Source organism: Gouania willdenowi, chromosome 15, assembly GCF_900634775.1.
Source record: "Gouania willdenowi chromosome 15, fGouWil2.1, whole genome shotgun sequence".
Taxonomy (NCBI): domain Eukaryota; kingdom Metazoa; phylum Chordata; class Actinopteri; order Blenniiformes; family Gobiesocidae; genus Gouania; species Gouania willdenowi.
The window spans coordinates 32,688,920-32,712,174 of NC_041058.1; the positions used below are offsets into that span (position 1 = coordinate 32,688,920).

Here is a 23,255-nt window from a genome sequence, read left to right on the forward strand (position 1 = left end):
TCAGTATATATACAAAAATTATTCAACAATTAAATTAAACAATTGCATAAATTAGGAGAAATTAAGTGTTTCATGTTGAAAGCTCAACATTTTGTACCTTTAATATGTTATGGTTTCATTTATTCAGATAACTGTTTTTCAGGAAATTTACTTTGATCACCCGACATGTTTCGACTGTCAACTGCCAGTCTTCTTCAGAGGTGTCTGCTGATCGCTTTGATGTGAAAAACAGTGGAGAATTTATGAAGCTCTTTTCTAACTGGTAGCCCTTCAGACTATACAGAAAGGTCAATGACCCCTGGTTTAACGCATTCATCTATACACAGCCTTTAGCAGATGGCCACAATCGGCTGTTTGTTGTCATATATGGTGAATTGGCCCTCATCAGCTTCCATAGATTTGACTTTATTAGCAAACCTTCAACTTTTATCACAAATTTTATTTTGATGTCAGGTTAGTTCCTCAATTATTTCACTTCATCTCTATCAAATGCAGATTGCGCATTTCATCATGATTTTTCTAAAAAATAAAAAAATTAAAAGAGGTGCTTATACATTTGGACCTACTGTATATTATTGGCCTTTAAAGTGTGAATGATCCTGGTACAATGATCAGAATCACTTATAGTACAAAGTACCTCAAAATAACTCAGTCATCTTTAAGGTTTTCCACTCGTACTCTACGTATAAAAAGTGCTTCACTTAAAAGACTCAATCGGAGGAAAACGACTTGATTCGCTAACTTGATGCTAGCATTCAGGAATGCTAATGCACTCTGGGTTTGGGCGCCGTCAGCTTTGCAGACATTACTTCGCTGTATTGATTTACAAGCCACAAAAGAAGTGTGCTAGTACTCACCCCTACATTATGGATCACAAGAGTCAGAGCCATTCAATCACACATGCGACTCAGGGCGTCGGCAACCCAATCCCACCCCCACTCCTCATCTTCTAATCATAACCCTGAGCTGCTGTGAAGTGAAAGCAGATCCCCAGAGCAGAGATTGTGGCTTTACAGGACTAATAGTCTTTGTAATCCAAGCTTTGTGGTCTCTTGTCTCAGGGTGAGAAAAGTACAGCAACTTGTCGAGGAAGGTGTGTGTGTGTGCGCCAATGTTGGTACAAAACACACACACATACACACACACCCGGAAACACGTGTACCAACAAAAGAATGTCTTGCATTGATTAAATCAGCCTGTTTTAAAAGACACAGATATGAAAAACTGTTTGAACATAAATCGGATATCAGAGATATCAATCATAGTAAAGCTCGACAAGCGTTGGTTTACTAGTGCACTTTACTTATGCAGCAAAGACTGCCACTAGTAGTACTAGTGAAGCCTAATGTGCAACAAGTACAACTAAGCACTCTATGATAATAATGGGGCGGGGAAAAGAGAAATCAGGCTTACCATTGGCTTTGGAAAGCATTCCAAACAATCTAGGAGCTGGATTTGGTTCTAGTCATTCCTCTTTCATTTGCATTAGGTCGACTAGTACTACTAGTGAATCTTTTGGCTTTACTAGTACAACTAGACTAAAATCAATGCTTTAACACAGAGATACAGTTCATGTGTGTCCAGGTACAGGGTTAGGTCTCATTGGACTGTGTCCAGGTGCAGTTAGACCTCGTTGGACTGTGTCCAGGTGCAGGATTAGACCTCTTTGGACTGTGTCCAGGTGCAGTTAGACCTTGTTGGACTGTGTCCAGGTGCAGGATTAGACCTCTTTGGACTGTGTCCAGGTGCAGTTAGACCTTGTTGGACTGTGTCCAGGTGCAGGATTAGACCTCGTTGGACTGTGTCCAGGTGCAGGATTAGACCTCGTTGGACTGTGTCCAGGTGCAGTTAGACCTCGTTGGACTGTGTCCAGGTGCAGGATTAGACCTCGTTGGACTGTGTCCAGGTGCAGAGTTAGACCTTGTTGGACTGTGTCCAGGTGCAGGATTAGACCTCGTTGGACTGTGTCCAGGTGCAGTTAAACCTTGTTGGACTGTGTCCAGGTGCAGGATTAGACCTCGTTGGACTGTGTCCAGGTGCAGAGTTAGACCTTGTTGGACTGTGTCCAGGTGCAGAGTTAGACCTTGTTGGACTGTGTCCAGGTGCAGAGTTAGACCTTGTTGGACTGTGTCCAGGTGCAGTTAGACCTTGTTGGACTGTGTCCAGGTGCAGGATAGGCCTCGTTGGACTGTGTCCAGGTGCAGAGTTAGACCTCGTTGGACTGTGTCCAGGTGCAGGATTAGACCTTGTTGGACTGTGTCCAGGTGCAGAGTTAGACCTCGTTGGACGGTGAATGTGGAGCTGACAGCCAGCTGCAGACTGCTTCATTGCTTAACTAAACACAGTGAGGGATAAAAATGTAGGATGAGGGTGGACGCCTCCTTCATCCATCATAGCTGAAAGCCGCTCAGAGGTTGTTTAAACAGCAGCTTCTCAGATGGGAGCCACACACTGGACTCCCTGTTCTCGTGCACAGCCTTGAACTGAACAGAAGTGAAGAGTGCTGCAAAGCTACAACATCTGGGCTCACTTGGCACACGACATGTTCTGTACAAACCATGGACAATATACTTTATCAAAGGCCGTTGGCAGAAAGACTGTTCTGTATATCTAAAGCAGTCTGGCAGTGGTAGAAACTCTGGTTTTATGTGATCATGGAAAATGGACAGAAAACAGAATTCACATTTACAGAATTCTGAAGTAAAAAGAGCGAATTAAACATTTGTTTTACAATTTTATTTAAATTCAAACCCCAATGTGACACAGATATACCTCACAGGCATGTTTTGGGACAATATCATGCATCTACACGCTATTTTTCCCAGAAAACGGGTGATGGAATGTTTAGCAAGTGTAGCAAATGACAAATATGTCAGATTTGTCTCATGCTACGTAATCACATGCCTGCAAAACTAAAGGCTTTCATCAGTTGGCAGTATTTCCTTAAAAAAGAAAAGGAAATATCTCTATGACACTAACTCCTCACTTACATGTTTTTTGGGACCAAATCATTTTTCACGACATTTTCACATGATTTCAGCCAGTGTAACCCTCCTGGCTTCTGTAAATCATATGAAGGGTATAAATATAGAAGGAGTTACAGTAGTTGACAATTTTAACCCTATTTAACATGTTTGGTATGATTAATGGCCAGTAAAGCCATTTGAATAGGGAAAGATGATGAAATGGAAAAGTGTATACTGACACAGAAATAAATAAACACTGAAACTCTTCACACTGTTGACAAATCCCAAAAATTACGTTTGAATAGGAACATTTTAGTGCAAATCCTCATGTCCTCTAGTTATAACTGGGAGAACAAGTGAGAGATTAAATGGCTAATAACTAAAATATTATTTTACAAAACAAAAAGTTTCCAAATTCATATTTTGCATGAGGCTGTAATTGGTATTAGTCTAAAGATGCAATGTTTGGACTCAGCGTTGGCAGGTTTCTTGTCTAAATACTTTATATTATTTATTCATCAATAATCATCAACACCAGGCCAACGAATAAGGAGGAGGATGATGGTGATAATACAAATAAAATAAATAATATAGAATAGACTAAGATGCTGACATTATTTGATAGAAGTGAAGAAATAAATAAATAATAAAGACTTTGTTTGGGCTTGTTTGGGATGATCTTTAACAGGACAGATGAAGGTCCAAGTAGTGACCCTAGTCACCCTGATGTTCATGTGGAGCAGAACTCATCCCAAACATCAGTGTTTGTTTTATTTTACATTTTAGCAAATTAAAAACAACAACATAAAGGCTTGTAGTGTGTAAATATGTTGTTGTTGGACTGACCTGTGAGTGGAGGTCTGAGCCAGCATGAGGAAGTGCTCCAGGATCTCCACCTGAGACAGAACCCTGGAACCATCTCTCCACAGCAGGTCTGAGCTGGAGCTGAGCAAGCTCAGTACCTGCAAGGCCTACAGACACGCGCACACGCACACACACACACACACACACACACGATCCATCATCACAGCTCTAGTGTCCTCTCTGCCATGCAGCTGGCCTTCAGCGTATTTTTACAGTCAGATGCTGCGCTCACACACCCTGACCACAGGTACACACACAGCTGTGTGTAGCTCACGCACACCAAAATATCACAATGTTCTCAGTTACGCACACGCCTGTGCATGTGCATGAGGCCGAGTCCTGCCTCCACACTGACCCTCATCTATCAAACTTGCATGAAAACCGGTGCAAGTCTGAGTTCACATTTGGTCGTACGACAGGACCAACGTGTGATTAACAAATGATTCATATATGACCAATCCCAACGTACAAATGATCAGGTGTTGATAAATGTGGCGGCTTAAAGGTATTGTGGAGGATGTTATTTTGGCTTCCAATTCCAAGTGGATCATCTAGAGTAGTGGATGCGACTGGAGTGACCTTTTTAAGCGACTTCAAGCAACAACTTCCCCGGCCGTCACTGTCTGTAGAGCAGGCAGCAGCCCCTCCCCCCAGCTACAGTGAGACGGCTGCAGCTGAGGTCTGCAGCAGGACCTCTTGAATTGACCAGGTCAAAATCAAAGTGGTTAACTTCTTGAATAAGCCTACATTCTGAGTGAACTCATCCTTTAGTAACACCGTAAGTTGATCATTTAAACCGTAAAAGCGGCGCTGTTCATGATATGGCCAGAGAAGAAGTGATCAAGCCTCTCTCTCCCCTGTCAGTGGCAGACACACGCACGCACTGTTCCCTGGTCATCACGTCACTGGAGCGATGAAGTGACCAAAAAGCGCCACTATGTTCAGGCGACTCATCATGGGCGATTGAAGCGACTGCAGTCGCTACAGTCACGAACATACCTTTGCAAGTGTTTGTGTGTCGTAAGCTACTGTTTCAGCCATTTATTGAAGCTCACTGTTCTCACCGGGTAAGTAAGCTTGTATGAGCAACGCTGACACCAACTTGTAAACAGAGCCTCAGTCTGCACGTTTTAACATTAAAAGAAATTAACAATCAAAACTCTTTAAAAAAAAAAAAGCCATAAAATGACTAAATGTTGTCCCTTTCACTCATAATTCATTACATTATGGATAACTGCAGCACATTTGTAAATGTTTAAGGAACTATTTACATTTCAAAAGCATGAATGAGGCCCTATTTCCTCTGTACAGCTCCTTATTCTCCAAGATGGCGCTGTGTGTGTGCACGCTGTTGCTCGGTAGCAGAGTTTATTAGCGGGGTTATACGGTATTATGTGAAAGGAAAATCCAAAAAAGTGGAATCGGTCTTTATCTTTATTTTCAGTTACAGTCAGATTTTGCATGAGATCTGATCATATCGTACGATCATGTCACAATTGATAAATACCAAAGCTTGCGTGACGCACGTCGTACGCTCAGATCTGAAAGTATGAACGGTTGATAAATGAGGGCCAGCGTGTCTAACTTTCACTACTCGATTCCCCACCTTCTACACCTTGTCTGATTTGCTGCATCATTGTTGAGGTCACCAAACAGTAGCGGGGGGTTGGACCTGGGTTCCCCTCGACGCCCTCCCACCCGTTAAAGACCAACACATCCAGTCGAGAACACGTGTTGACATTCCTCCAGCATAGCCGGGTGATTATTTTTCCTTTCAGGGCTCTGGACTGTTATTGGTCATTTAAAGTGTGAAGCTTTACAAGGACTCAGTGGCTGTAGGAACGTTAATGTGTGATGGATTTGTGTGGGAACAGTAAAAAAAAGCTGTGTTGGCAAGAATATCATTGTTTCAGTCTGTAACACTTTTTTTCCCCTCATATCATAACACTACACCTATTGTAGTCTTTTCACTGCAATTTTTATAAAAAAAATCAATATTTTTCATAATTGTGAGCGAGATCCAGCCAGACTTCATTAGAGGGAAACATATGAGGATGAAGTAGATAGGCAGGACATTATAAAGAAAGAGGAGTGTGTGCTGCTGGTATAATATAATAGAGCAGGGATTCTCAACCTTCAGGTCAGGACCCCATTGGGGGTCGTGAGACACTAGGAGGGGGTCGCCGGATGCCTTCAAGAAACTAAGAATATTTACTAACAATTCTGCAACTACACCAAACTATTTTAAACTAATTTCATGACGTTTTTTTTTTTAGCTATTTTTGCTCCTTTTAAAGCATTTTTGCCACTACTCCATCACATTTCAATGACTTTTCTGCACATTTTTCCACTTTCAAGATATTTTCAGCATTTATAAACCCTTTCCACCACTTTTCCACCTAATGTCATGCATATCAACCAATTAGTGTCACTTTTAATCTCTTTTCAGCACATTTATTGGTTATTTTTTTCCAATTTAACTACATTCACGACATTTGTCATGCCCATTATTTGCCAGTTTCAAGTAATTGTTCCAATATTATCTAATTTGCAACTTTTAATCAATTTCTGTGCTTTTAAAATTTTATTTCCATTCAGGTTGATTGTGCTACTTTAGACTCCAAATATCTTCAAATGGCTTCAATGTTTTCTTTAATGTTCAGTGAGAGTCTTACTTAAAGCTGCGGCTGTGGTGCTTCACTCTCAGACCTTTTTCTGTGGTCTGCCTTGTTCTGAACCAATAATCCCCTCAGATGTTCTCACTGTTCATTGGCTTTTACTACGCACTGCCTTACAGCACACTTCACTGCCTACATACTCAAATATACACAGTCAGAGGAAAACATCCCAACTGTGGCGTACAGTTTCACAGCTGAAACATGCAAATAAACACCGTGATGCCCACCCTGCATGAACTGAAGCTCTCACAGACACTACAAAACTCAACTCTGGCCCTGCTGTAATTCCAAATGGCTCCAGTAAAAGATAAGAGTAGAGGTTCTCTGTAAGCCAAGGATTTGTCCTTGGATATCGATACAACAACTAACATTTTTAATAACTGTACCTGTATTTAATATAAAAGTTGTTTTTATTCACTACTGATGCCAAAGTGAAATCTCTGCTGTTTTCAAAAATTGAAAGATGTACCACAACAATGGAGGATGTTGATATTTTGGCTTTGAAGGAAAAACATGAATACAGAGAAAAAAGGAGAGGTCGTATCACAGGGACTCATCTGGTGAAGAACCTCAAGAAATGACAGTAAGAATAAAGTCAAAACTCTTCTTAAAGAAACGTTCTCGCTTCACCGCCATCTTTGCTTCCTTCTATGCGACTCTAAATCAAAACCTTTCCAGAGTTCAAGTCACATGACCATTTGACAACAATCCAACATGGGCTGTGTTGGAAAATTCACATGAACGTTCAATACACTACAAACTCAATGAGTATATACTGTCTACTATATACTATATAAGTATGATTAGGATGATGAGCGTTCCCACTGAAGTATACTTCCAAGTTTCCCAAGATGCATTTGGAACCTACGACAACAAAAACCTGAATCACACTGAGGCTAAATAGGTGCTGATATTGAACAAGTAGATTATCAACATGTGCTCATTTGATCAATAAAACTCATCTATACACATTTCATTCACACATTCCATATTGCCCTTCAATTCAAAACAAGAGCCCTATTTACAAAAGCATTAAAAACTAATGGAAGACAAGAATATATGCTTTTATTTTGAAAAGGGGATGTTTGACTTTTAGTTTGAAGTAGGGCTGGGCAATTTAAAAAAAAAAAAAATTCGAGTCTCACATCACACTACGGTAACCCAAAAGGACGAAACGAGAAAAAGTCCGAAAAAACTGTGGTGGGAAAAAAATAAAAATAATATATATATATATATAATTTATTTTATTTTTTTAAACTGAAATTTGCAAAATAATCATTTTTATCTATAAATTTGATAAATCAATTAAATAATTTTTTTTTGCCCAGCCAGTTTGAAGCCAGACCCTGGACCATTTTACATTCTGTTCACAGTGCATCATGGGACAGTTGAGTATGACTAGTATGCCCACTGTGCATACTTAAAAAAATGTCCCCATATAGGTTACTGTACATCTGAGTATTTCTCACATACTCAATCGTTAGGATGACATTTACAACACAGCCATAGTCTATGATGGAGTCAATAACAAACCTGAAAGCACTAGTTTCAAGCTTACCTTTGATCTATTGATCTTTGAGGCTTACACAATGTATTGATCTGTTTAAAGAAAATGCTAGAAAAAGCAGCTTTAACCTCATTTTTTAAAAACAAAATCAAATTCTAGCCTAAATCTATTACCAAATGATATTATGGCTTTCCACAAAACACACTCGAATAAGACCACGGAGTGATGGAATATCACAGGAACAACACAAACCAAAATATCAACATTGTTTGTGATTGAGTCAGAAACAATCTTACGAGCTGCAATTTCAACCTTAGAGATTAGTTTGTCAGTAATCTTTCCTGTTTTAACAGCTTTAATTATGTAGTAGATGTGTTTAGATAACTACCTCAGAAGCTTAACACTAAAGAGAAAAGGCTGTGGCCTCCACCTTTCCCAGAATGCTTTAGCAGAGCTGGTGGCGAGCTATGGCAACCGTTTGTTGGTTGGTGTTGTCCTTGGCGAAGGGGAGGTTCCATTTAACCTGCTCCACACATTAAACTTTAATGGCTGTGCCACCGACAAACTCACTTTGTATTTCAAACAGTGAAGCTAAAACACAACGAGTATATAAAAAGGGTAACATTAGCCAGTCGTGATGGGGTCTAACCAGTTTAAGACAGGTAAAGAACAAGTAGGAAATGCAGCTTTTTGTCCTCAAAGAAGAAATCGCTCTAACTTTCCTTCTCCAAGAAAGCGTGCACGTCTTAAAGACGCCTGTGCTCGTGTGTGAAATGGAACGAAGCTGGGAATGAATTTTGGCGTTTCCTCCGTGAGTGATTAGCCTCTCACGCAAGCCTTTTCGAGACGGGTTTGGACACTTCCATGGTTTGCTGTTAAATGATACTGTAGCTCAGGGAAAATGTGTGGAAAAGGAAAAAGGATTTAGTGGAAAAGGCTCCCCATGACGCGCTGACGGATGATTCTAGTATTTAAGGTCTCAGAGGATCAGAACAGGATTATGAAGAAACTATAAAACTGCATGACAGTGTTGACAAACACATGCAGCTCTTTAAGGGCCTGTACTATGAAGCTGGATCAGTATACCTCCAGCTTCATAGTACATATCTCTCTGTTAGCTTCACCACACCAAACGCACATCATCAGAGAGCAGCTGTACTATGAAGCAGGATACAAACACGTTCACTAACACAGGTGATTTCAGCCTGGCTACGTGCACACTCCTGTGACAGATTGCAGCGTCAGACCAATCACAGAGAAACTGTGTAGAGCAACTTACTTCACAATAGAGCCTAGGTCCCCAAAATGGGGTACGAGTACCCTCAGGGGTACTCAAATTGTCATATGGGGTACGTGAATGAAAATTAAAAACAATGACAACATTGGAAACTAGAGCGGTTAATGTTAATGCTTGGTGAATGCTAATGCTAGGCTAATGATAATGCTATGTTAAAGCTAATACTAGGTTAATATTAAAGCTAGGTTAATGTTAATGCTTGTCTATTGCTATGCTAATGTTAATGTTGATGCTAGGTTAATGCTATTTCTAGGTTATTGTTATTGCTAGGCTAATGCAAGATAATGCTAATTCAAATGATAAGCTAATGCAGTGCGACGCGGACCAGCACTTTCATCCTCACTTGCATTTTCGTCAGGAAATGCAAATATTCTAGTTATTATTATTATATTATTCCTCAACAGGATAGATAAAATTCACTTTAGGGCTACATTGTATATGGCATTATATATATATATACATATATATACATTAGTGTGCAGGAGTAGGGGGTACATGGCTTCAGGTTAAATGTTTGAAGGGGTACAAGACTGTGAAAAGTTTGGGAACCACTACAATAGAAGAAGAATTATTTGAAGATATGAAAAAAATTTAAATAATAATAATAATAATTCAGACCAAAAACAATGCTGATGCCACAGTAAAAGCAGGAAGAAAATAATACAGGCAGGAAGCTGCTGATACTGTTAATGCGTAAAAGCATGAGATGATCAAATTATCTGATCAATTTCACTTTATTACAGCACAGACGTGTTTCTATTCCATTTATCACACACACTCTGGGATGAGAGCACATTGTTTCACTGTAAACACAGCTGTCAGATCTGCACCAACCAGGATCTTCTAACAATTGGCAGCTCATTTTCCAGGAGGCGGGACTTTAGTACTCGCTCAGATCTGATCCACTTCATAACCTGGTCCAGAACAGGTTATGAAGTGAAGTCAGCCTAAGTTACCATGGCGATTTAGCCCGTAAGATGTTAGCCAGTATTGTAGTACAGAACACACTGAATAAATCCTGCAAGTTAGTGCGATAAGAGGAAATCTAGCTTCGTAGTACAGGACCATAGAGTTTTTGTTGTGTGTGTGTGTGTGTGTGTGTGTGTGTGTGTGGACCCACCTTGGCCAGACACTGTGGGTGTGTCTCATTCAGAGCCAGGCTGGTCAGCTGACACAGGCTGCTCTCGTTCATCATCCACTTCCTGTCGTCCACTTCCTGTTCTTCCTCCTGCAGCCTCCTCAGCACTCCCTCCAGGGCCAGCTCCCTCACTTCGTACTCCGGCCTCTGCAGCAGACCTTCCAGCAGTCTGTCGCTCAGCTCACGGCTCTCCCAACGCAGGGGACGCTCCACGGCACAGAGAGCCAACCGCGCCAGGCTGAGGAGGTACTGGGTACTGCCCAGTCCAAGACCAGGAGAGGACGTGGGACCCGAGACCAGTTCAGAGTCCTTCAGGATGGAGAGAGTGTTCTGACGGAGGGAGTCAGCCTCTGAACCTGAACACCACACAAACATCTGTTTTAGCATCCAGCTTAGGAAATGACCGTCATATTATCTTGGTTTTAATCTTGGTTAATCAGGCTGATTAAAGCCCATCGCTGATTAATCAACATGCATCAATATGTAGCCCATGTATAAACTTACGTTTTAGAGAACATATTACAGTGTTTTAACATTGTGGGGCAGATTCACTAAAGGTTTAGGGGTATTAAAACGTGTGCAAATGTCACTCCATGTGCTAATAAGGGGTACAAAAGCCAGAGAATCAGGTCTGTGCGTGTTCTGCGCATCACAATGTGTCCCTTAATCCATTTAACGCGTTTCCCTTTGATGAATATGTGAAGTAGGCAGATCTCATAAGGGGCACAAAAAATGCAAGGGAAAAATGCAAATAAATAAACGCAGTAGATGCAATGCTATACATCACATCTGGAACGGTTTACGGTGATTGTTTTAGCACCGGCAAATAGTACGACTGAAAGGAGGTGCAAACTCACACGCAGAGATCAGCTGCAGTAAATGTTGACACAAAACACAGTGGAGATGGAAGAAAAGGTCCAGCATAAGAAAATAATTTAAATGAAACAATAGTCAATATTTAACAGCCACTGAATAAGAAAATGCAGAGTACAGTGTGTTTGAGGGAGAGAAAAAGCTTCACACCTGTGGTGGTGCGTGTGGAGTCTGGTGACGCTGTGGTAGAGAGAAGATGCTGTGCGCGCTATGGACGCAATGCTTCAGTGATGTTTTGACCGTCAAACTCTGGTGCCAATAGTAAAGCCTAAAACAGCTCATGAGTCGCTCTGTTGGTAGAAACATCTCTGATTGGCTGAAGTCCAGCGTCAGGCTCCTGTATTTCTGAAGCTCATTTACAGTCATTTACATGAACACTATCATGTGTCGATCAATGTTCTTATTTCATTAATTAGCTGATATATTGGATATTAGCTTCTTTTAGCCCCCAGTCTCGATATCGGTCCAAAAAATCCTCTTACGATCGAGTTCTAACAATGGGCAATACATCGAAATTCAAGATATATCGAGATTTCTATTTTGGAGATATATAAATTTGCAAAATTTGCCTATATTGATATTTTTTGTGTAGCTAATTTTGTATTAAAATACCATTTTTAAGAGTCGCTGCTTTTGCTAATAATTTTCCAATTATTTTGTGCCCTCCATGATTGAATTGTTAAATTAAAATGGTGCAGTTTGAAGTGATATTGTATTATGATGTTTTTTATTTTATTGTATATATGAAATCCTGATGCTGCTCTATAGGCTGTGAATGTAATGTACTGTGTTGCTACAAATGAATTGCGCTATGGGATCAATAAAGGTGTTTGAAGCTGAATCAAAGCCACGCACCCAGTAGCACAGAAGAAAAGCATATTTACTACGTGGGGTGGAGGGAGGGAAAGCATCTGATTGGTTGTTTCAACACTGACTAAATGGCAGGGATTGGTCAGAGTTTTTACAGGACTGCAGCTCCTACAAAGATCTGACTCTATTCCTTCCTTTTTATGAATAGATAATATATTGAATAATCCTGATTTCTCTGCAGGTTATATGTTTATGCTGCACATCGGCTGGTTGGAGACACATAGAAGGTCCTGGTAGGTGGTCCAACACGCTGATGGAAAAGCTCCCACACAGAGCAGAGCTGAGCCAAGTCCACACTAGAATAAAGGTACACACCCATTCACTCATTTCCATTACACAAAATAAATGTTTTTGGACTGTGGCAGGAAACAATGGTGGGGGGGGGGGGTTCTTCCTAAAGTCCAACTTTCTACCTGAAAGGCTAAACACTTCTGCTCACACACACACACACACGGATGAACCGTTCTTTGTCTGAAGGGCTCTAAACTTACTCCACCGTACACATTTCAATATGGGCTCATGTAACTGTATCTACCTTAAAAATCAATCTAAAAAGGATTACCAGGTTCCCACTGGTTTCATTTCATTAGCTGCATCTAGTTCAGCTTCTAAAACAACTGACGCACACGCACACGCACACGCACACACACACACACACACACACACACTTGTATAGGGAACAGATGCAGACACCAGAGCAGACCTAAAGCAGCCTCTGTTCCTTTCCATTTAAACTTTTATAGCCAACGCTACGTCAGTGTCTGCTTCCAAACACCCTCGGCTGTGCCAAACACGCCACCTGTGAACATCCACCCTCAGGGGAGGTGATGGAGGCACAAATAAACACACACATGCGCACACACATGCACACACATGCTTTCTGTGAAATCTAACCATAATCCAGAGGCAGGGCTGCTGTGGGGTAACCCGACGCCGCCGTCGTAAAGCTGTTGTTCCCGACATGGCCCGCTCACAGAATGTGCACAGACCCCGCTTAGACATCCAACTCAATTAGCTCACACATGCGCACACACACACACACACACACACACACACACACACACACACACACACACACACACACACACACACACACACACACACACACACACACACACACACACACACACACACACACACACACACACACACACACACACACACACACACACAAATAAAACCCAACTGCAACCCAATCTGGTCCCACAGAGCCACTCAAAACGTAGCCTAACAAAAGAGCGGGAAACGCTGCATTCCTCCTGAGATGGGCCCAGTTACTGCGGAGACGGGCCGGGTTATTATGGAATCTGATCCTCAAAGGGGGTCCTGGGCCAAATAAGCATAGTCTAATGGTTATAATGGAGAAAGGCAGGGGGGGTGGGGGGTGCAAAGGCAGAGTAATGACACTGATGATTACAGAAGCGGAGAGGGGAGGATGACTGAAAGAGAATGGGAGCATGTCAAAGGAAAAACAGCTGGAACCAGCAGAAATATGGAGTGTGTGTGTGTGTGTGTGTGTGTGTGTGTGTGTGTGTGTGTGTGTGTGTGTGTGTGTGTGTTAGACACAGAGTTATTGAAACAACATGTTGCCTTGAGCATGTCAAAGTTATGATTTGTGCCCAGCTCAAAAACACAAGGACGCACGAGAAAAGCAAAAGACGAAACCACCAGAAACTGCCCTCATTAGAAACAAGTCATAAAAGCAAAAATATTGTAGGAAAACCGTCATTATTTGGATGAAGAACGTAATCTTCCCAATCCTTGACACAGGATTATTAGTTATACTAGAACATTTGTGAGGATGCAGGTGCTTTAGCTTAGCTTTAGCATTAACTAGCATTAGAATGTTCTAGCATTAGCATAAATTAGCATTAGATAGCACAAACTAACATTAGCATTGGCTAGCTTTAGCATTTTCTATCATTACCATAAATTAGCATTAACATTAGTTCCAAACCTTTTTTAAACGAGAGTGGAGATGCTAAAGTTTTCACCTTAAAGGGATAGTTCGCCTATTTAAGACATGACGTTGTATCATCGTCGTTGCTATTAGAGTGTGTTGCTATTATCGGAACATGCGCGCTGACGGTGACGGCAGCGCGGATTGATGGAAACGGAAGAGAAAATAGTGCCGATTAAAACTGAATTTTTTTTGTGGGCGGTTTTGTGACGTAAATGAATCAAGCTTTCAAACGCATATATTTTTTTCTATTAAAAACGCACAGTTTTGTGGCCCCGGAAACTAACCGGGACTACTTTCTTGAACAACTTCAAGTGGCCAGAACTGGGACCAGGGAGGTGACCACTGAGTGAGACAATGTGTATGCACTATAGTGCTGGTGAGGATTGCATACAACGTCATGTCTTAAATAGGCCAACTATCCCTTTAACATCTTTGCAAACTAATTGTCATAACTTCCAAAATATTTAACACAGAATCCTAATTTTCTCAAACGTCGAAAGTATAACTGTGTAGCCGCTCACAATAGCACATTTTTAGCCAGAGAATAAGCTGAAATATCTAGCCTGAAGTTTATCTAATCCCACAGGATCTTTAGCATTGCAGAATTGTCACAATGCTACTTAAAGTTTTAAAAGATTTATGTTTTCTCTTTCGTCCTCCTGGTCACACCTTTTGCCCTAGAAACATGAAATTTCAATCGTTTGTAGTCCCAAGCCTGCTGATTCTCACAATCTGTTTAGTTTTTCAATAGACCTCAGAGTTTTCCTACAATTTGACACAAGATGCTGCACACACCCATAATGTAATCACTGCTGTTACCATGGTAACCAATTGGCTGACAGCTCTGATGATTAAATCCACCGAGGCTAATGCTAATGCTAGGCTAATGCAGTGTTCATTGATGCAGGCCAGCACCTGCATTCTCACTTGCATTTTCTTCAGGAAATTTAAATAATCAAGTTATTATTATTATTATTATTATTATTATTATTATTATTATTAGTGCTTTCTTTGGTGGAGAAGGAAGGAGGAGGAGCCAAGCGTTGCTGCTGTGTTTATTTCACTCTCATCTTTGTTTACATGCTGGTGTGAAAACCTGTGTCTGGACTAAATCCAGACTTCATTTATGAGACATGACTGTTCAGTATTTTAGGAGCAGGGTTTGATCAGAATCATGATCAGAATCAGAATCATGATCAGAATCATGATCAGAATCATGATCAGAGCTGAGCTGTAGAATAATGTTCATATGGGAAACATTGACTGTAAATGGACAGAACAGCACCAGAGTTTGGATTTTAAACTACGTCTCACACCCTCTGATGATGGAGGAGAACAAACGATCTGTTATCATACAGAATATCATCATCATCATCATCATCATCATCACTCTCCTTCTGACTCTTCCTCTATAACAGTGGTTCTCAAACCTTTCTGCTCAAGTACCCCCTTTTTCTTATTCCTGATTCCAAGTCTCCCATTTGTCCGACTACAACATTTTGCTTAGAAAACTATTTAAAAACATCTATAAATCATAATTATGGAATGAATGAGTGATAACACATATTTTAAAGAATCTCTTTTAGTAAATAAATGGAAAGAAACAGTATTTAATGCAGTGGTTATCAGGCATTTTTTTGATCGTGACCCCATTTTGATATCAAAAATTTCTGGCGACCCCAAAGACATTATTTTTCTCGATTCGTTTCCTATCATGTTTGAGATCATATATATATATATAAATATATATATTACTGCATTTTAGTTGAACTAGATTTATATTTATATAGATAAGTACAGAAATACATTTAAGATTGTGTGCTGTTTTATTTTTTATAAAAAGTACAATAATTAAAACATTTCAGAAATCTATTTGAATTTTTCAGAAATTTCAAGCGACCCCATTTGAACTCCAGGCAACCCCACATGGGGTCCCCACCCCAAGGTTGAAAAACCCTGATTTAGTGGCTGCTGAATAGATTTATTTCTATAGATTGTATCATTTCCTATGGTGGGACCAAGGCTGACTCTTTATTTTTATTTTTTTTAATCTCTCTCTCTCACCCCCTGTAGTGCCATCGTGTACCCCTAACCATTTGAGAAACACAGCTATATAACAATGGTTCGTAATCTATTACCCCTAACTATGTCTCGAACGTTACTTCCCTGAGGCTTAATCCACGAATTCAAAACAATGATTGGAATTTAAAGTGTTATTTAGTTAAACTACAACTTGTAGGTGTTATAAAATGGCCTCCACAGCATAAAATAATCCTGTTTGAAAAAATTACAAGAAAATGTGGTATTTTATTTACTGTTAAGTTTGTGGTGAATTTTTTCCAAATAAACAGCCTGAAAAGTAACGGGGAACATTTCCAGATTATTTTTTAAATTAATTGTTAAATGTACCCCTTGGGTACCACTGCTCTATAATACCTCCTTCTCTCCCATTGGTTAAAACTGTCATCAGCTGTTCACATTGCTAGCACTACTTCCTGGTTTCCTCTGCTGTTAGCATGCTAATCCAAAGACTGAAGTTTTTAGGGCCTGTTTATGTTCATCAGAGTGAGATATTTGATTTTTAAAATGAAAACAATAACAAAAAAAAATACGTACTGTGTATTTGGAGTTATGTATTAGTAATGGGAGATTCAGCTCCTTAAAAGAGCTCTGCTATCTGAAAAAATCAGTTAAAAAACACATTTTAAAAACAAATAACAATCAATTAAATTGAAATACAAAAGGTCCTGTAAGGACACAGTCCGTAATCCACCTTAGTGTGCTTTTAATGCTGTTTTAAGAAGTAGCGAAAGCCGCTACTCTTAAAACAAGTACTTTAAGAAAAGATAAGCTATAAAATAATCATGTATCTTTATAGGCAATATTCTAATTTCTCACCAAATAGAAAACCCTATGAATCTTGAATCTCGATAAACAATCACGGATGAAACACAATTTCTCCTAGAAATTGTTACAGTTACAAATGTTTTTGGTATACACACATTTATTTCCTTTATGTGCGTTGAAAAAACCCAAAAGGATTCTTAAGTCCTCAGACAGTTTTCTGCTCTTCTTCCTCTTCTCCGACACGCAACATTGAGTCAAAGTTCATACATTGAAACTGGTGTGATTTCTATACTGCCAGCACCTGTTTACTTGCCACAGGTTTTTTTCCAATTTTGTGTAAAATTATGTACATTTTGGCATTTTTCGTCTGTTTTTTTTGTATTTTTTCAATGCACATAAAGGAAATAAACACCTGTACACCGTAAACGTTTGTAGTTGCAACTATTTCTGGGAGAAATGGTGCATTTTCTTTCATCGTGGACTGTGTTGCTCAGGCCTAATCACGTGTGATAAATCAGCTTCCAATCAGGAGCCCACATCAGTCGTTCACTTCTTTCTAATTCCTTTTCTTTCTTCCCAAAGTTTGGGTGCGCCAACATGCATCCATAAACGCCTGCTGTTTTTTGGTTCCTAAAACTGTGCCTCGTCTTCACACTTATGCTACAGTAATGTTTCTGCACATTGATGGTGGTTTGTTGGTGAGAACATAACCCTGAGGCAGAACTAACTATTAGAATTGCACATTAAACTTCATTTGGTTCAGATCCACCGTTAGCATTTACTGCAGACTCCGCCCATCTCAGTGGGAATGAGCAGAATAAGTGAACCACTTTAAAAGCATTTAGACATCAAACCACAGAAAGACAAACTGCATGTCAGACTACATGAAATATAAACCCTGAGGTAAGAACATTCCAGAGTAGACACCCAAAAGGAAAACACCACGCTAATAGTGCTGCCCAAAACCTTTGGCAGCCCCCAAAAAAAGAAAAACACAAAAATCACGCGCACACGAACACCTACGCACACACACACACACACACACACTTTGGAGCATCGATGTAAGAAAATAAAGTGTACGTCACATGTTTGATGGTCCATTTGAAACATTTTAAATAAATCAAACTGGAGGGTTCAAGGTTAGCTACAGTCTACCAGTCTATGGCAATGTTTCTCAAATGGGGGTATGTGTATCCTAGAGGTACTACGAAGGGGGGGGGGGGGCAGAGAGAGAGGGGGAAATTAACAAAAAATGTCAGTCTTGGTCCCAGAAATGATTAAAAAAAAAAAAACAAAAAAAAACTGTAGAAATAAATCTATTCAGGAGCCACTAAATCTGTGTTTTTCTACTTTGGAGTCAGGACCCTAATTGGGGGTCATCTGGAGTTTAAATGGGATAGCCTGTAATTTCTGAAAAATTCAAATAGATTTTTGAAATGTTTTAATTATTATTCTTAAACAACTGAATTTCTACACTTTCACTGTGTGAATCTAGTTCAACTAAAGTGCAGGAATATATAGTGTATACTGTATATGAGCTCAAACATGATCAAAAACTAATTCTAGAAAAAAATGTCTTTGGAGTTAGAAATTCTTGATGGCAAAATGAGGTCACGATCCAAAAAAGGTTGGGAACCACTGCACTAAATACTGTTTCTTTCCACTTATTTACAAAATGAGATTATTCAAAATGTGTCTTGGCACTTGTTCATTCCATCATTATGCTTCACAGTTGTTTTTAAATAGTTTTATAAAGCAATATTCGTTAGTTTTACCAAGGGACCACATGTAATAAATAAATGTCACACAGGATAACTGAAGCCTGAGGTTTTGCTGAAATTTACGGACATCTGAAAATGTGAAACAGTGCGAGTTGATGTTAAAACAACTTCACAGGCTTTTGACCACAGCTCAGTGCTGTGTTACTGCTAGCGCTAGCTAGCTGTATTAAATAAAAGGCTACAAACAGAAAACATACAATAAATAATTCAGTTTTAGTTTATTTTTGTTTTTAAAGTGAACGTGTTTTATTAGTTTATTGGACTCGGTTAGGGTTATGGTTGCGTGCGTGTGCATGTATGCTCATAATTGATTCCAGTACGAGGTAAACTCAGACCGTGACACAGGAAACAAAACAACACGTAATCAGGCATCAGATCCCGCCCATTTCTGTCCAAATCACAGATGCATATTCGCATTAGATTAGTATTATCACAGGACCTCGGAGTTCAGCAAAATATAGTCCGTCATTTGTGGGGGAATTTTTACTTTACAAATTACTGACATGGCCGATTCGCACGGGATTAACGTCACAGACATTCTCCGCAATTATTACAAATCGCATGTGGTCACTAGGTACAACTAATAGGGCTTAAGGAAAATGTTGTAGTGGGACAAAGAGGGGACTTTTATTCAATAATAAAACAAAGGTGGTACTTAAGAATGACAGAAAAATGAACAATGAACAAAAAAATGACAGAAAACAATAGTTTATTATTGTAAATTACCAAGTAATCCAGGTGTAGATATCTCAAATTCTCCACAATATTTTTAGGGGCTTGTATTTTCCCTTTGTTTAGATCACATGATTTCAGCCGTTTCTAATGACAACTTGTGGAAAGAACTCTCAGTATATCAGAGACAGGAGAAAGGGGGAGAACCACTGGTCTACAATGTAGCATTGGTAGTGTTCAGAAACCAAGTGTCTAAAGTTCCAGAGCTGTGCACTGAAATAAAGCTGCACAGTTCTAACTGCATGTGCTGCTTCTCCACGAGCGCTGCCCAGAACCCGCTAAATGGCAGCAAAGACGCTTTTGCTGCGTCAAGCTCAGACACTCGCACGTGCTTTGGCACGCAAACACACAGCTGGATTACCCATCAGCCTCCACCGTCACTAAGTGTGAAAAACAAAGGCCAGAAGCTCTGTGCATGTGTGCGTTAGCTAGACGTTTATCAAAAAACACCTTAAACAGGACACAATTGATCTGTATCAAAGAAACTGATCAGCTGCTCATTGTTCTGAAAGCTTTCAAATAGGGGTGAGATTGTAAGAAAACTACAATGAGAAAATATATGAGTTGTATTTATCTGAGTTACACATGCATTTTGAAATGTTTTATTATAACTCTTTACATGATGTAAACATGAGTTTTTAATAAACTTCTTCCACAAATTGAAACTAAAATCAAAATTCATAAAAGTTAAAATAAAATAATTAAAATCATTGTGACACTTCAGTTTAGGGAACACCTATTAACCATTCATTAGTGATTATTAAACACTTATTAATGCCTTATTCTGCATGACCTTAATATACAACCAGTAAGTCATTAAGTCAATAACCTCAGAATTATTATTTATTAGTAGTAAGTAAGGAAGTTATGATCTCAACATGTTAGGGTTAGGATTAGCTAATTCTAACCCTAATCCTAACCCTGTTTGGACTACGAGACTGTCATAAGTGTATAATTTATTTTATTTATTTATTTATTCAGTTCATTTCCGACATGGTTGCAATCACAGAAATTCACTTTGACATTTAGAGCAAAATCACATCATGGTTTTTTTTTTTTTTTGTCCTTTTTCATGCCAGAAAGGGCGACGGAAAAAAGCATTATGCTTATCCAGATCCGTCCCCTGATTTGAACACAGATAATTTTACATCGAACCTCGTTTCTTCCCTGGTCAAACATTCTTATCTTCTTCATACCATAATTTCATCTTTTCATTAACGTTTTTTTTTTTTTTTTTTAAGTGATGTATTCTCGTCTGCAGTCATTTTTCCTGTTGTTACTCCTCCTCACTGTCCTTTTTTTCGTATCTCCTCGAGCTTTCTTTTCCAGTCGTTGTTTACGTTCCTCCAACTGTCCAAACGAAAAGTTCTTCTTCTTTCGGAGAACCTTCATAATAAGGCTTTAATAAGAATAAGGCATTAATACGTACTTAATGATGAGTAATTAAGAGCCAATATGTTACTAATGCTAATAAGCAAGTAATTAATGGTTAATAGGTGTTCCCTAAACTTAAGTGTTACCAAAATTATATTTTTCTTTCTTTTTTCCAAGTGCAAACAGTATTAAAACAAATATCAAAGTTCTACTATGTAAATACTAATAGTGCAAACAGAGCCTGACCAAGTATGTCATTAACAACATGCTACAAAAACACACAAATGTTCTTTACTGTTCATAAACTTATTCTTCCACAAACTGAAACTACAACTAAAATTGACTCCTCCTCCACTTCTGGTTCTGGCAGGCTAGACGTAGCAAAGGTGCATTACTGCCCCCACACGTCTCAAATAGAAGTTTGGATAGCTCACACAAAGTAAAAGAAATAAAAATCTTGCAAGACAGATTTTTAACTCAACAAGAAATCTTGTCAAGTTTAATCTCTCAATATCTGGTGGCATGAGATCTGGTCACACCCCTAGTGCATTGCCATCAAGTTCACGCAATTCACGATTTGCATGTCACAATACAATATATATCGTACTAAACAATACAATATACATTGCAATGTATCACAATATCAATAATTACAAATTTCACCTTGTACAAAATGGTATGAAATACAATTTATTTCATTTTTTTCTTGCGAGAACAAGTAAATGGTGACTCACTGTAATTTAAGTACAAATATCAAAAACAAGTGCTATGTTTATCAAACTGTCAAATTACATTTTTCAAAAAATGTAAGTTTTGTTTCTACAACAGATTCTGATTCTGTTAAGTTGTTAAAATATAAAAAAAAAAAACTGTCCAGTATGTTTTATGAAAATAAAGTGCAATAAACTTCCAGCTAAAATGCATTGAGGAGGTAGTTTAATAAGGTCTGATGTGATTCACTGACACCTAGTGCCTGGGCGTTTACGTGCTATGCATGTGTCAGCACAATTGAATAGTTTTTAAAAACATGATTGAAAAAATTGATTTGGACATTTTTTGGATGGATACAACAATTACGTGGTGAAATATCGCGATAGATCACGATATATCGCCAAATTGATTTTTTCTTACACCTTTTACAAATAGTGATTTTTTTTAATGAATAGTATTAATAATAGTTTATAATAGTAAATACATTGTAAAAAATACTATTTTTATTAATAACAGATATTGTGTGCATGTGTAAACACGAAGGGAAGCAGGGAAGTTTTCAAGAGACAACATGAGCTAAAAGTATTAAACGTAAGAATTATCAAACATTCGTTCCACTTTTTTTGTGGAAACTTTTATAAAATACTATTCTGTAATATTGGATTATGTGTGAATGAACGAGTTATACTTTGGTGAATTAACATCAGATCAAAATGCTAAGACCCTTTAAAGCCCAGATATCAGTTTATAAAGTGAGGTTTTTCAAACTAAAAGTGTTATTCAGAGGTTAAAGTAATGAATTACTCATGTTACTGTAAACCAGTTTATTTTATGGGTACTTGTACTTATTGAGTATATTTCTAAATCAGTCATTGAACTTGTACTTAAGTTTAAAAGAAGCAATTTGTCATATTTCAGAGTAAATTATTATTGTTTGTTTTAAAATGATCAACGAATACAGTGAAACTACAAAACATTAAACAACCAGACAACAATCAAATGCATCACATCATAGTCGACCAATCAGATTAAACGTAATGCACATTACAGCATTAAATGAAGGTTATTTTCTCAGTTTTAGAGTTCATAAATGTAGCTATACTTAGATAATGAGAATCTGCTTTTATTTTGAAATGAATTCATTGGTGATATTTTAATATTTTATATATATAAAAAAAAAATTCTACAAACCTTGTATTACAGATCCCTTTGTGAAAAAAAAGAAGTTTTAATTGTGCAAGATCTGGTCTCTTCCTTTTTAAGTTTCTACATGAGATGTTTACTGTACGTAAGGGAACCGTACCAAGATTTATTACCAAAAATAAACATGGGGGTGAAAGTCACTAGTAACTTTTACTTTTAGTACTATTTAATTGAGCTACTTTTTACTTGTACTTGAGTATTTTATGTATGACTTACTTGTACTTGAGTATTTTATGTATGACTTACTTGTACTTGTACTTGAGTATTTTATGTATGACTTACTTGTACTTGTACTTGTACTTGAGTATTTTATGTATGACTTACTTGTACTTGTACTTGAGTATTTTATGTATGACTTACTTGTACTTGTACTTGAGTACAATTTGAATCAAGTAACAGTACTTCTACTTGAGTAAAATACATCAGTGCTCTTTCTGCTCCTATTTTCATA

At 38.5% G+C, this 23,255-nt stretch overlaps 1 protein-coding gene and 1 long non-coding RNA gene across 4 annotated transcripts in view; one reads left to right on the forward strand and one right to left on the reverse strand.

Annotated features, from left to right (window-relative positions):
* The window catches only part of LOC114476649 (uncharacterized), a 319,238-nt gene that overhangs the window by 27,559 nt on the left and 268,424 nt on the right, over positions 1-23,255 (forward strand). The gene's annotated exons all lie outside the window — the stretch shown is intronic.
* Positions 1-23,255, reverse strand: part of thada (THADA armadillo repeat containing) — a 208,496-nt gene that overhangs the window by 24,104 nt on the left and 161,137 nt on the right. For all 3 annotated transcript variants that reach the window (XM_028468449.1, XM_028468451.1, XM_028468452.1), the window contains 2 exons: positions 10,433-10,806; positions 3,813-3,937 (listed from right to left, as the gene is read on the reverse strand). In XM_028468449.1, coding sequence (XP_028324250.1) covers positions 3,813-3,937; positions 10,433-10,806 — 499 coding nt within the window. The remainder of the gene's footprint in view (positions 1-3,812; positions 3,938-10,432; positions 10,807-23,255) is intronic.